General features: G+C 33.0%; 1 protein-coding gene across 6 annotated transcripts in view; it reads right to left on the bottom strand.

Annotated features, from left to right (window-relative positions):
* The window catches only part of tau (microtubule-associated protein tau), an 80,594-nt gene that overhangs the window by 14,321 nt on the left and 50,862 nt on the right, over nt 1–15,411 (bottom strand). For all 6 annotated transcript variants that reach the window (XM_090158180.1, XM_090158184.1, XM_090158182.1 and 3 more), the window contains 2 exons: nt 9,790–9,827; nt 9,578–9,704 (listed from right to left, as the gene is read on the bottom strand). In XM_090158180.1, the coding sequence (XP_090014306.1) occupies nt 9,578–9,704; nt 9,790–9,827 (165 nt within the window). The remainder of the gene's footprint in view (nt 1–9,577; nt 9,705–9,789; nt 9,828–15,411) is intronic.

The following is a 15,411-nucleotide window of genomic DNA, read 5'->3' as shown; positions in this document are numbered from 1 at the left end:
AACATCGTTTTAAGCCCGATTTTAAAAGCCTCTTTAATTCTGAAAAAATGAAGCCAGAGAAGAGCCTTCCATATTTTTTCCCGCTTATAAAATATATTCGGGACTTAATGTCAATGAGGAATCTGGAGAGTAATTATAGCTCTGGTAATCTGACAATTAGCGAGCGATCTTTAAGAAGGATATCAAAATAAAGAAATGTTAATCTCGTTGGCTCGTTCCGGTGGGGAGCGGCGGCTAGCTATCGTGCCTCGAATGCTAATTTGGAAATTGTCCATACCGGCTACTGGCTTAATTACCGAAAAGGCTTCTCTTATGGGGCCTAATCCTAGGGCACGAGGATTACGGCCCTCGTGCCCTAATAAAGTATTTCCCCCTTCAACGGATCCCCTTTATTTTTGTTCGTTCTTGACGGAAGTTTCAAAATGTCATTGGATTTGCATACGCGGTCGACTAGCTTCATCGGACGGGTAATATAGGTTGGAAAAAGTTTAGAAAATAGATTGAGAGGTGGTTGAATTTTAAGTCCATTTTATTGTTAAAGTTTGGACGAGTAGAATTAAGCGGAAATATCAATTGGATAATGAAACGATCGGGGGGTAGGTACCGGGGCCAGTTATTTGAGTAATTTTCCAGCTCATTTACACCTCTGTCCCTCGAATATAAAAAACACTGCTTCTTGTTTTTAGACCACATTTGGCGAATGTATTGTTTAACTGATAAATTAGCCATCTGCTATCGAAAAATATAAATGTTTTATTTATTTTTGCTCCGTTTCTGTACGTATTAAAAATGTAATGAGCTTTCGAGAAACTGCCGTAGATGGCGCCACAATAAAGGTGTGTTCACTCTAGATAAGTGTAACTATATTTTACTGATAATAATAATAATAATAATAATCAGCTAGGCTAATACTCAAGGCACCACCTTAGGCCCAAGTCATCTAGCGACTTTTGAAGCTATTAATTCAGGTGGCCGGGTTACAATGCGTAGGAGGGTGGTGGAAAGCCCTTCATGCCACGCGAGCCAACAGCTCCCTACACTCACTATTACCGTTAACCTCAACAAGTTTTTATGGAAGGGGAAACTGAAGAACTCGCTCCAATATTACGTAACCAAAATTATTAATTTAAAGCAAGTGGCGGGTCGACGTGAAGGAACTCTCTTTCAACAGATGTCGCTAGCGTCGAAATCAAAACAAGATACTTAAGCTACATTTTGACCTAAACGGCGGGACATAAAAGTACAACTCGCGTTGATTGGTTCGTTTGTAAATTTGTCAACAACGTAAATCATAATAATTTTTAGGCATATATTTTATATGGAATATTTTAGTAAGTTTAAAATCCACTAAGTAGAGTATAAGTTGTCAAATTAAAATAATTATAAACGGTAGTCTGACGACGTTATTGTTTCGCTACTTTGAATTTTAGCTTCCATTGCTATTAATAGATGGCACCATTGTCTCCAGAAAAGTCGTTTTTTCGAAGAATAGGATAAATTCATAGCCGTCTCTAATAACAAGGGACTTATCATAATAAAGGTGGCAATGATAGAGTCGACAGTTGCTTTAAAATATGATAAGAATAAAAATGTAAAATTTTAAAATATTTTCCTTTTTTATCGACTTTTTAACGTTTTATGATAAACAGTAATTAAAAAAATTATTTAACTTTATTAATAAGGTTAATGAGGATATTTCTTTGAAGATATATATTCCGACTATGCGCTACGAAGAGAAGGTGTTGAAGAAACAGGTTTCTTTGGCGCTACGTAATTTGCGAAGGGCCCTCGTGTTAATTTACATAAACAAATCTAGAGTTTTCGGTCCAATTATAAGTCATTGTTATCTTTTTAGAAAACGGTCGGTGTTTGGTTTAGCTCTGTCTTTGTGACAAACGAAATTCTTTGTTCAATGGGGCTCACTAATTTCCCCAAAGGCGAAATCAAGATATAATCAGTTGCAACCTGACAAAGGTTAAAAGTCAAAAAAAGAAATCGCAATTAAATCCTGTTGAAAGTTGCCACGGAGTATAGTCAATCAATTTATTTTTATTTAAATAAATAAATTAATTAAAATTTTCGACGGGCTTTAGTTTTGCATTGGCAACCAAAAATGTTTTTGATTACTTAAAACCTACTTTTCCCTGTATGGAAATTAACATGGAGAAATCGCAGATTTTAATAAATTATATTATATTAATTATGGATAATTTCAGGTTAATTTGGTTAAATGCGTGAGGAAAAATAAGCAAATTGGGTAAATACAATTAAATTTGGGTTATATTATTTAAAATTTTGTCAATTTAATGGCCTTTACCTAAATTTATCCAATTTATTAGCTTTTACCAATTTTACTTCCATAACCAAAATTAGTCAACTTTACTTGCATTTACGTAATTTACAAATTTTACTAATATTTACCGAAATGTAAATGAATTTACCCATTTTAAATAATATAAGCCAAATTTACTTGTATTTACCCAATTTTCTTATTTTTCCCCAGATCTATACGCATTTACCCAAATTAATCTGAATTTACCCAATGTACAATTTTTTTACATAATTTATTTTTTATTATTTAAATTTTTTTCAAAGAGTAAAGAAGATATTAAGTAATCAAAAACATTTTTGTTTGCCATAGTAAAACTAAAGACCGTCGAAACTTTTCCTTTTGGGGAATTTCAAGTTACATAAAGGTCTACTTTTCCCCCGAATTGTGAGTATAGTTAATCGATTTCTTTTTATTTTCATTCATTGAGGGGGAAGACTATAGTAAAAACCTCTTTTTCATTCAAGCTGAACGTTTTAGTTTTAACAATTACACAATCGAATTATATTTTTGTTAATAGGCTGAACCTTCCTCTAGTGCTTAAAATAATTTTGATAATTCTAATATTAATAGTTAACGAGATATAAAGCTATAACTAAAGGGTAGTTTGGGCGCTTGCCCAACTTGTTTAGATAGAAAAATATATTAGAGATTACACTAACGCCATCTCTAGATTCGTTGTTGAACCACTATTTTAGCAGACGATAGCTTCAAGAGTTCCGAGATAATTTATTAATAATTCAGCCATGAATGTAGAGATGTCGCCACGCGTACGGCTAGCGCAGGCTAGTCTCCGTGACAGGATGGAGTCCGCTTATTGAAGTCCGCAACTTCAACATGGTCAACGAAATACTTTCGATCACTTTACGACCAATTTCGAGTTACAGCTTTGCTGAGACTGAATGTAAAAACTTGGTAGTGGTGTAGCTCCTACTTAGGTTGCAATCGGACATCGTTTTCCGAAAACAACTTTTATATTTTTGGGCTACGCCAGAGTTATTAAAGTTTAGGAGGTTCGATTGGCGAAGCATTCGGATAGCGTCTGTGAGTCTTACTTGCTTCCCCCAAATTATCCCTCTTTATCCGACATTGTACGAGAGCCCCATCTAGATAAAATATTTATTAACTTTGTTAATTGTATTGAATAAAGGCCAAAATATTTTCTATAAATATTTAAAGTTAAAAATAAAGTTATTATATTATATTATATTATATTATGTTATATTTTATTATTTTATATTATATTATATTATATTATCGTTATTGCACAGGGGTGGGTATGAAACTCTGAGTTATTGTGCGACACGCGTTTCTATAAATTTTATACAGGGTGTTTCAAAAGGTTATGCAAAATTTGAACGAGTTGTAGGGGGTGAGTTGAGAAGTATGCCTGTTTTTTTCGCATTTCCCTACGATGAGTTAAAAGAGCACCAGAGAGCTTCAAAGTGTGGACTACTAGCCCCTGGAAGTAGGCGCAAAACCAAGCAACAGGGAAACGCGAACATGAAGGTTTGGGTTCGTGTGATAGGTTAAAAAGGACTTTGTAAACAAATCGAGGTAACCAGCGTAAAAAAAGTAAACTTAAAAAGTATTTAAAGTCCCTGCTGCTTGGTTTTGCGCTTGTTGCAGCTTACTTCCAGGGCTAGTAGGCCACAATTTGAAGCTCTCTGGCGCTCTTTTAACTCGTCGTAGGAAAATGGGGGAAAACAGGCATACTTTTCAACTCACCCCCTACAACTCCTTCAAATTTGTGCATAATCTTTTAAAACACCCTGTATAGTCGTAATCCAACCTCCTTAAAGTTGAATAATCCTGGGTACTTAAAATGACCCTTAGTAAGCGAATAATGTCCGCCTATTACGTGTTAAGAAGGTCTTATGTTTCGCTCCACTCTGTTAAAATAATCCCTCAATTACCATAATTTGAACTCACACTAGGAAATACATTTAAATCTACCTATCCTTTTCATTAAAGGGGCCTGACGCTATTCCAACCTTCTTTCCAGAGTATTACAAAAAATCCCAAATAAGGTTAGAGTGAGGGCTACATAATGACAATACAGGTCCGCGAAAAGAAATACACGAACTATTTCAAAAGAAAATCTCCTTTGTGAGGTTTATCCGGGAAAATAGGGCAACATTTTTTGCGGTCTTCCATTAAAGCCCAGGCTTAGATTTTGTTTCTCTTCTTTAACCTAGATGGCGCTACTTTACCTCTCTATAGATCCCTGAATGTATATTTCTCGGGAAAAAACACGAGGGTTTGTTCTAAAATTCAGGGCTTTGGATGTAAGGACTGGCGTACCCGAGTGAAAAACTAAGAATTTTTTCCAGCGAATTCCCATCAGAGGAGACACGTCCGCCAAAAATAAAATGGAAGCTCCTTTGACGTGTTACGCGGAAACTGAAAGTAAAACGTAAAGCGCCACTATCGACTAACGGACGTTTTACGAACGAAACGCGAGTAGCCTCGTGTTATTCTAAGTTTTCTATGTTCGATCTGGGGCCAAACAACAAAAAAGTGCTTTCGGCGGAGGTCCCCGAGACCAAATTGATTCACTCCCTTCCAAACTTTGCCAGTAAAAAAGACAAAAACAAGTTGACAAAATGCCATCTACATTCGTGAAACTGGCGATAGAGCACAGTAATAATATTTTAGAATCAATTTATTTTCTTTTAATATTAGTTTATTTAGTTTTCTTTTAATATTAGTTTATTTAATTTTCTTTTAATATTAGTTAATTTAATTTTCTTTTAATATTAGTTAATTTAATTTTCTTTTAATATTAGTTAATTTTATTTTATTTTAATATTAGTTAATTTAATTTTCTTTTAATATTAGTGTATTTAATTTTCTTTTAATATTAATTTATTTTATTTTATTTTAATATTAGTTTATTTAATTTTCTTTTAATATTAATTTAGTTTATTTTAATATTAATTTATTTTCTTTTAATATTAACTTAGTTTATTTTAATATTAATTTATTTTCTTTTAATATTAACTTAGTTTATTTTAATATTAATTTATTTTCTTTTAATATTAACTTAGTTTCTTTTAATATTAACTTACAAGGAAACATCCCGAAGTGTAACCCACCGATTTTGTTCAAACTCGAGGGATTGGTAGACCTTCATATATCATGAAAAACCCTAAAGGGAATTTATTCAATGGGCAACCGTTTTGCCATGGCAACCAAAAATATAAAATTTTCCCATTGAAAATAACATGGGCTTTTGAACTCAAATTGATCAAAAGTTGATCAATTTTGATGTTTTATTGGTCAATTTTTATCTATTTTTTTCTATTTTTGGCATTTTTGAAATTTGTTAAATTTTTCCTAGGATTCGGTCAGAATCCCATGTTATTTTCAATGGGAAAATTTCCATTTGTTGTTGCCAAAAACATTTTTCGTTGCCATGGCAAAACGGTTGCCCATTGAATAAATTTTCTTTAGGATTTTTCTAGTTACATGAAGGTCTACCAATCCCTCGAGTTTGAACAAAATCGGTGGGTTACACTTCGGGATGTCTCCTTGTTAGTTTCTTTTAATATCAATTTATTTTATTTTATTTTAATATCAATTTATTTTATTTTAATATCAATTTATTTTATTTTAATATCAATTTATTTTATTTTAATATCAATTTATTTTATTTTAATATCAATTTATTTTATTTTAATATCAATTTATTTTATTTTAATATCAATTTATTTTATTTTAATATCAATTTATTTTATTTTAATATCAATTTATTTTATTTTAATATCAATTTATTTTATTTTAATATCAATTTATTTTATTTTAATATTAATTTATTTTATTTTAATATCAATTTATTTTATTTTAATATCAATTTATTTTATTTTAATATCAATTTATTTTATTTTAATATCAATTTATTTTATTTTAATATCAATTTATTTTATTTTAATATCAATTTATTTTATTTTAATATCAATTTATTTTATTTTAATATCAATTTATTTTATTTTAATATCAATTTATTTTATTTTAATATCAATTTATTTTATTTTAATATCAATTTATTTTATTTTAATATCAATTTTATTTTAATTTTAATTTTAGATTTTATTTTAATTTTAATTTTAGATTTTAATTTATTTTTAGATTTTAAGATTTTAATTTAATTTTACATTTTAAGATTTTAATTTAATTTTACATTTTAAGATTTTAATTTAATTTTACATTTTAATTTAATTTTAGATTTTAAGATTTTAATTTAATTTTACATTTTAATTTAATTTTAGATTTTAAGATTTTAATTTAATTTTACATTTTAATTTAATTTTAGATTTTAAGATTTTAATTTAATTTTACATTTTAATTTAATTTTAGATTTTAAGATTTTAATTTAATTTTAGATTTTAAGATTTTAATTTAATTTTAGATTTTAAGATTTTAATTTAATTTTAGATTTTAAGATTTTAATTTAATTGTACATTTTAATTTAATTTTATATTTTAATTTAATTTTACAATTTAAGATTTTAATTTAATTTTATTTTAATTTTAGATTTTAAGATTTTAATTTAATTTTACAATTTAAGATTTTAATTTAATTTTAATTTAATTTTACATTTTAATATAATTATAAAATTACGCTTTTAAGTTGAATCTCCAGTCCCGTTAGATAGAGAGCTAGAACAGTCAGCGACGAAGCCATCTATATACTCTCCCTTTATATCCTGTGGAGGCAGTTTACCAATATCTAAGGGCAGCTCTACCTTTGGTAATGGTGTCAACCAAAACGAAATTTATTAAATTTGTTTCTTTATCAGAGTATAGGTCTGGCGCCATCTACGACGCACCCGACTAAAAAGATAAAAACCAAAAGGGGAAAACTGGGGGACTTGAAAGAATAATTTACTTAAAGGAACGGTTCAGACTAAAAAAAGCTTTTCGCCGTTAGAAAGACCGTGAAAAATAAATATTAAATGCAATTGGACTTTTGTTTCTATCCATAAACGTTCAAGAGTTATAATCATTTATATTTTCTGTAAAGGTTAAAGGCTAGACTCTCCCGTCGATTCACGGCTCAGCAGCCAACTCCGCGTCGTCTCTCAGCGAGCTTTGAACAGACGAGAGTTTGCAGTTGGTTTTGCGGGCGAGACTAACGCGTAGGGGTCTTACAGAAAATATAAATTATGGTTCACTCTTTAGCGGTTATATATAGAAACAAAATTTCAATTGCATTTATTTTTAGGTCTTGCTAACATCGAAAGGGTTTTTCAAACTGAAACTTCCCTTCAAGTAGAATATATATAATGTAGAGCGCATTATGAAAAGGCTAAAATATAAAGACCAATTCACATTTGTCAATTTGAGAAGGACCTTTTATAGTGATAATTTCATTAGATGTTTTTAAATATCCGAAGTTTTAACAGATGGCGCCAGCAGTCTCAAATTATACCGGGTGTTTCATAAGGTTATGCAAAAAATTTAAGTAGTTGTAGGGGGTGAGTTAAGAAGTATACCTGTTTTTTCCCCATTTTCCACGATGAGTTTAAAGGGTGGCAGAGAGCTTCAAAGTGTGGCCTACTAGCCCCTAGAAGTAGGCTGCAACGAGCGCAAAACCAAGCAACAGTGACTTTAAATACTGTTTAAGTTACCTCGATTTGTTTACAAAGTCCTTTTTTACCTCTATCACACGAACCCAAACCTTAATGTTCGCGTTTCCCTGCTGCTTGGTTTGCGCTTGGTGCAGCCTACTTCCACGGGCTAGTAGGTCACACTTTGAAGCTCTCTGGCACTCTTTTAACTCATCGTAGGAAAATGGGACAAAAACAGGCATACTTCTCAACTCACCCCCTACAACTCCTTCAAATTTTTGCATAACCTTTTGAAACACCCTGTACAAATATTAAAGGGAAACATAATCGTTTGAATATCACTAGTTTACCGCATTATTTTCCGGAAATATGGCTGGTAATATTCTAGAATATGATTTAGTTTATCTGGTACCACTAGCTACTTGAAATTCATGACGAATTTTTGAAATGATTCTACAGCCCTTTAAATTACCTAAAACTTACGAAAAATATTATTTTCCGAATTTCTTAGTTGAACTTTTGTTTTGTAGTTTTAAAAATTTAAATTAGCGCCATCTGGTATAAATAAAAGCATTAAAGTAGGCGCCAGCTGGTGTAAATAAAAGCATTAAAATCGGCGCCATCTGGTGTAAAATAAAGCATTAAAATCGAACATTTATGGGCTTATTCTCTAAATGTTTATTTCCCTAGAAGCAATTTGTGGATGGGTCTTAGCTATTCTTCTAAAGTGTAGTAAAATGACGATAAATTTCAAGTACCAGAAGCAAATTAACGAAAGTGACCAAAAATTACTGTACTTCTCATATTGGAGGTATTATTAAAATTTGCACTTCGACACAGTTTAAACTAAAACTTCGAAGGTACAAGTTTCATTTTTATAAAATTTATGGTTACTTATCCCGTAAGAGATAATAATAATAATCAGCTAGGCTAGTGTTGTTAATTTTCCGGAAAAATAAAATGTGGAAAAATTTCCGTAATTCGGAAATTTTTCCGCAAATCACAAAAATAAAAAATTGAAACATAAATTACTTTTTAAGGGTTTTTTAATGTTTTTAACTTTTTATCGATATAAAATGTATAATAACAGTAGACATACTACAAAACATTAATAGTGTTATATTGTTAATCAGTTTAAAGCTAGTCTAGAGGTTTAGTTTTACTTTTAGATTCGAAAAAATTAGGCGAAAATGCCGCTTTATTTAAATTTGCAAATAATTTATTAGACTAATCTGGAATGAAAACTTTTTTATTTTTTTTCGGAAAAATACGGAAATTTTCCGACTTACAACACTAAGCTAGGCTAATACCCAAGGCACCATCTTAAGCCTAAGTCATCTAGTGACTTTTATTGCCTTTACTTCAAGTGGCCGGGTTACAAGGCGTAGGAGGGTGGTGGCAAGCCCTTCATGCCACGCGAGCCAACATCTTCCTACACTCACTATTACCGTTAACGTCTACAAGTTTTTAATAAAATAAACTTCTGGTATGACCTAACATATTGCGAAAGTACCCACATTTCCGTAGTGCAAATTTTCACGACAAAAAGAAGAAACTAGATATCAACTTCATTTTAACTAGCTTCCATTAGGAAAATTCCTCCCAGTTTTGTAGAAAATTTCAATAACTACGGTTAATTTACTTCTGCCAATAGATAATAAAATATCAAAGTTTACTTTTTTGTTCGGAACCTGGAGTGCGTGCCGATTTCGAGGGCGATGTGACGCCATTTTTACCGGAAGTAGACTTTTTGGGCGACTCTCCGGACACTGGCTTCTTCGGACTCGATCCGACGCTGGTTGGCTACGCGGGTAAGTACCAATTTAAAAATTAAAAATGTCTCCTACTGACAGTCAACCATAATGATCATTATTAGCTTAATATTTACCTTTTCAGGCCGTTTTGATTCGGGAGTGCTAGTTCGTTCTGTAACAGAATAAAAATAAAACCCTTTTAATAAATAGGAAATTATTTAGAAGTTCATCAAAAAATAAAATAGCAAAAATATTTTTAATTATTTAAAAAATAATTAACGTAATTATTATTTATGTATCCACCACTCTCCCCCTATTCGGCTTTCCGTTGCTATGCAACTCGTTTTGAAATTTTTATATTTAGGCTTAGTTTCTCTATTCGGTGTTATAGTCGCGAGCCAGATTTCCCGCATGGTACCGACGAGTCCCAAATAGGACGAAACCGGTCTACCGTTGGAATTTCTGGCTATTTTATTTAATTTTTCACTCGAAGATCTATTTGGCCCGAGTTTCACGTCTTTTTGTTTGCTCGAAGACCTATCGGTAAGAGCTATTAGTAAGTTTTTAAATTTCTTCAAATTTGTTTAGGGTTTAGCTTTACTATCCCTTTTCATAATGGACTAATCTACTCTTTCGCTAATTTTATCATCATTATTTATGTATTAGCGAGGAAAATAATTATTAACGACAGGTATTTCCCATAAAATGCAAGTTGAGAAAATGGTGTGCCTCTTAGGTCTGAAAGTTAGTTGAAATATCGCGTAAGGTCACGCATTACCGCCATCTATTATTTTTTCTAATAAATTTTAATAAAATTAATACCACCTTTTTCTAATTTGTTTGATATTTTTATATTTTAATTGCATATTTAGACGAGTTTAGTCATAGTACAGTTAGTTTGAATTATAAAAAGAGTTAATTAAACATTTAATGTAGATTAATATTTTGAAACAATTACAAAAAATAATTTTATTACTACAAGCGAGATGTACGTCGCGAATTCCGTTTTGCGAGTCCAGAGTAATTATAAAACGAGTAATGTCGAGATTGTCTACGTTGAAACACATAAACCCGTGATATTAAAGTTAATGTGAAAGCGTAATTACTAAACCAATTTTTTGTAAAGCCAATATAATTTTCAAGTGTTTTGTCAAATGAACTATACGTGGCGACAAAACCGCTAAGTTAGCGATTTTATATTTTTTTCTCATACGAGTAGGAAACACTCAGAAAGACTTCGAATTAGGGCTGGGCGATTAGTGGTTTTAGGCAATCGAGTCGATTATCGAGTATCAATTCTTTTTCATCGAGTATTCGAGTCGAGTCGAGTAATCGAGTACTTGATTAAGGGAAACTTTCTCTTATCGAGTAACTAAAAAGAAACCTCCAGTAATATTTTTAACGAGTCGGGTTATCGTGTACTTGATTAGGAGCTGGTTTTATTCAAGTAAATATGAAATTAAATTTAAAAAGAGTATCAAGTAACTTTCAATGCTGAAAAATATTCCGTTAATTTAAATGAACCACAGTTTTCACCACTTTGTAGGTACCGCTTATTGCCCGCCAAAAAGTCGTACAAATCCCTCTTTGAACTTAGAAAAAACAAATACTCGACGACTTTAGAGAGCAGCTTATTCGAATAATCAGTTACCCGTATATGCAATTTTTTGGTACTCGGTAATCGACGAGAATTCTCCAATTAGGCCTATTTATTCGAGTACTCGCACAGCCCTATTGTCATCTTTCTAAAATCTGGATGAAAAAGGTAATTTTCGGAGAGGAAATTAAATTCTATTCAGCGCCATCTGTTTTCTAATTTAACCATATATCCATTTCACCTTATAGCCAAGAAATTGGTTAAAATTGATCAACAAAAATATCAAATATTGAAACGAAACCGGTCACATTTCACACCAGGGGATTAATGCCCAGGATTTTGAACCTTCATTTCAAACTATTATACCAAGGCATTGCAAAAAAATAAATAAATAACGTTACAATTTGATCTAGGTTCGATCTCTTTATTTATTTTAAATCAACTGAAAAAAGGGCTTTGATCAAAAACAAAAAAGTGATAAATCGAAAAGTTCTGAAGGGACTTTAAGAAACGACCCGCAATGTATCACTAAGAAACCGCAAAACTAGCGTCATCTCGCGGTGACAAATTATTGAGCAAATACGAGCCATACAGTAAGGAATCGGAAACCCCCTACTGGGATAAAATGTAATTTTCACGAGATGACAAACGCAATTCGAGGCGAAAGGCGCGAGATGGCGCGAGTTAACCCGACACGATACGCGGCCAACTCCGCCGAGAATTAAAGAAGGCCGCTTCCTCATTACTAAATTTCTCCAATGATCCTCGGCCCCGAGGCTTAGGTCAAGGCGACGACAAAGGCTTAAGGTTGGGGTGAAGACTACGTGCCTGAGAAGTATCACCTAGATCTTATCCTTTTACCTGGGTATATTTGACAATCGAAGGTGAGCACGAGAGAGGGACATCACGCGGCAGTGACAAAGGGTTGGCGATGAGCCACGAATTGGAAAGGGCCGGGTCAAAGACCCTCGAGGGGAACGGCGGACCCCGAAATCTTGGCGTTCACTTTAATTACGTAAGGGAAAACGCGCGCAATCGGCGTGTTTATGCCTTGTCAAACCCGATTAAGGCAGACAAACAGTATCTTCAGACATCATCCAATATTGCCGGTAAATCCCAGAGTGCTTATGGACGTATTCGTAGCTTTCAATGTTGCAAATAGTTTAGATAAATGTACCGCGAAAAGCGAATTTGGGATTGATTAAATTATAATATGGTTTATGCGGAAATATCTCTTACGGGATAAGTAACCATCTACTAGAAGGTAATTTCCATTTTTCATATCATGGCCGTAAAAATAGATTACACAATATTAATATAGAGAGTTAGATACTTTCACCGAAGTGATTTATAATAAACGTCTGGTATTATGATTGTAAGACTCAAGTTTCAGTGGCGTCCAGTATTATTCCTTTAATTGACAGATCCACTTTCTGCTAGTAAGGCAGAAACTAACGATACAATAATATTACAGGATTGCCACACAATTTTGAGATTCAAAATCACTGTTTTCCGTGTTCATTTTAAGATATTTTCCCTTACTTTTTTAGGCAAAATTTTTTATTTTATATTTTACTTTTATCAGCAGTTAATAAATTTAAATGGACTTATATTTCAGTAAAAATGTTGTTGCAATGTTGAAAAAATTAGCCAAACTCTTCAAGGAAATAGATGATAATCATAGAATTTGTCATAGATCTAGAGTAAAAATTACCTACAAAAAGTGTCAAGATAAAATTGAAATCCCTGACTTTTCCCTGAATTTTTACCAATTCTTATAATTCCCTGACTTTTTAGGTCCATTTTTAAATGCCCTAACCATTTTAAGATATTTCCCCGGACTTTTTAAGGTACAAAAAATTATTTTATATTTTACTTTTATCCGAAGTTAATAAATTTAAATGGACTTATGTTCCCGTAAAAAAAGGTTATTGGAATGTTGGAAAAATTAGCCCAACTTTCAAGGTAATAGATGATAATCATAGAATTTGTCATAGATCTAGAGTAAAAATTACCTACAAAAAGTGTTAAGATAAAATTGAAATCCCTGACTTTTCTCTGAATTTTTACAAATTCTTATAAATATCTGACCTTTCCTCGACTTTTTAAGTCAATTTTTAAATGTTCTGACTTTTCCCTGACGTGTGGCTGTATTATATCAAGAACCAGGAATCCATACCTCTACCATTGAGTTGGGAATATTAATCTAGAGGTCCAATCAAAACGTCGGATTTAAGTATTTCGCGAAACAAGGTTTTAAAAAATAAGAATACTGCCGTCTGCTCACAAATGACGAGAAAACTTTATCATTCTACCCGTGGCACCGTCTATCTCTCAATGGTTCGTTCAAATAAGACGCGTTTTCCGGCAAAAATATATTTTTTTCAAAAATAATGGATGGCGCCACGGGTCATATGATAACGTTTTCTCGTCATTTTAGAGGAGACGGCACATTCGTAATTTTCAAAAACTTGTTTTGCTGGGAGCAGATTTGATTGGATTTCTAGATTAATATTCCCAACTCAATGACCTCTACCCAAGCCGTCTGAGTGATCTTACCATACGCGATACGGCAGGATAAGCATTCCAAGTAGAGGTATGGATTCCTGCAAGAACGTATTTATTTGTATTTAGGGAGAGGAAAGGGGGAAGGGGGAAGGAAAACCGTCACTGGCGTAAATTCAATGGCGTCGGAAGTCAGTTTTAGGGAACCAAATGAGATCCGGGGTACCGGGCTGATTGGATTTGTTTTAGGGGGAAGGAGCTTCCTGTTACGGCAACGCTAAAAATAATCTCAACATAGTAACTCTCTCTAACCTGTATGTATAAATAAATGCATTCTTGATTATATTAAAAGAGACAAAATTTTCGTTTAAGAACGGTGCGAGATAGATTCATTTTCATTTGGTGGCGGGACCCGCCAAGTCACGAAAATGAGCAAAGAAAAGGTGTAAAGAAAAGGTGAACGCGCGGTTACGGAGACGTGAAGCCTCACCTGGCAGCGGACGCCGCGTCAGACGACGTAAGCCGTACCCCCCCAGCAGACTTGGTCCCTCGCCACAACAGTGAAACGTTCGGTGCCATCCCGGAATCCATTTATTTGAGCGCGGTCCCACTATTACTCTTTATTACCGCGGACACCTTCTCGGTTTTTTATTAGGGCCTGGAGGCGCGTTTTCTATTTGCGAGATGATCAAAGTGGCCGAGATCGCCACGAAGGCGAGCCACCGAACCACTCCCGCCCAATTGTTACCCATTTGATCGGGATAGCGCGGCGCCCTGTGCCCGCGGGGAAATATCTATATTTCGTGGTTTTGCGTCTATCTTCGCCTCCCGCGGTTGTAACCTCGCTTGTAACGGGAAACGATCGAGTTCAATCGACTTTTTACTTTTAAATAAGAGATCGTCAAACTTTATATACGAATCGGAGTGACGTCGTTCATCTTCGGTTGCCATAGCAACTAGAGCTTTTTTTAAATTTATCACGGAGATGAGTAAACAGGGTTGCCACCAAATTTTGAGATTCGTTTTCCCTGACCATTTTAAGAGATATTCCCTGATTTTTTAAGGCCACAATTTTTTTTTATACTTCACTTTTATCAGAAGTTAATGAATTTAAATGAACTTATATTTCAGTAACAAGGTTATAGCAATGTTGAAAAAATTAGCCAAACTTTCAAGGATATAAATGATAATCATAGAATTTGTCATAGATCTAGAGTAAAATTAGCTTCAAAAAGTGCGAAGATAAATTTAAAATTCCCTAATATTTTAGGCCCATTTTTAAATTCCCTGACCTTTCCCAGATTTCCCTGATTTTTTTGGCCCATTTTTAAATACCCTGACTTTTCCCTGACGTGTGGCAACCCTGGGTATGGTGACGTATTGTAAGATAATTTTAATTTTATACCATCGGCTACACTGTACGTGGGCCCAGTAAACAAAGCGAAAAAAAAACTAAATTTCATGACTTTTAAATCTATTTTCAAATTCCCTGACTTTTCCAGGATTTCCAGGTACTGTCGAAACCCTAATACATATGGATATATATACCCCCTCATGAGCTTGGACTAGAATATCAGCAACGCGAAAATGTGAGGATATCGGCTACCTAGTTAGTCATGGAAGCTTAGTGGAGCGAAAAAATGAACACTTCTTT

Source organism: Leiobunum rupestre, chromosome 9 (genome assembly GCF_980474605.1).
Source record: "Leiobunum rupestre chromosome 9, qqLeiRupe1.1.hap1, whole genome shotgun sequence".
Lineage (NCBI taxonomy): Eukaryota > Metazoa > Arthropoda > Arachnida > Opiliones > Sclerosomatidae > Leiobunum > Leiobunum rupestre.
This window is presented reverse-complemented; position numbering and strand designations above follow the sequence as displayed.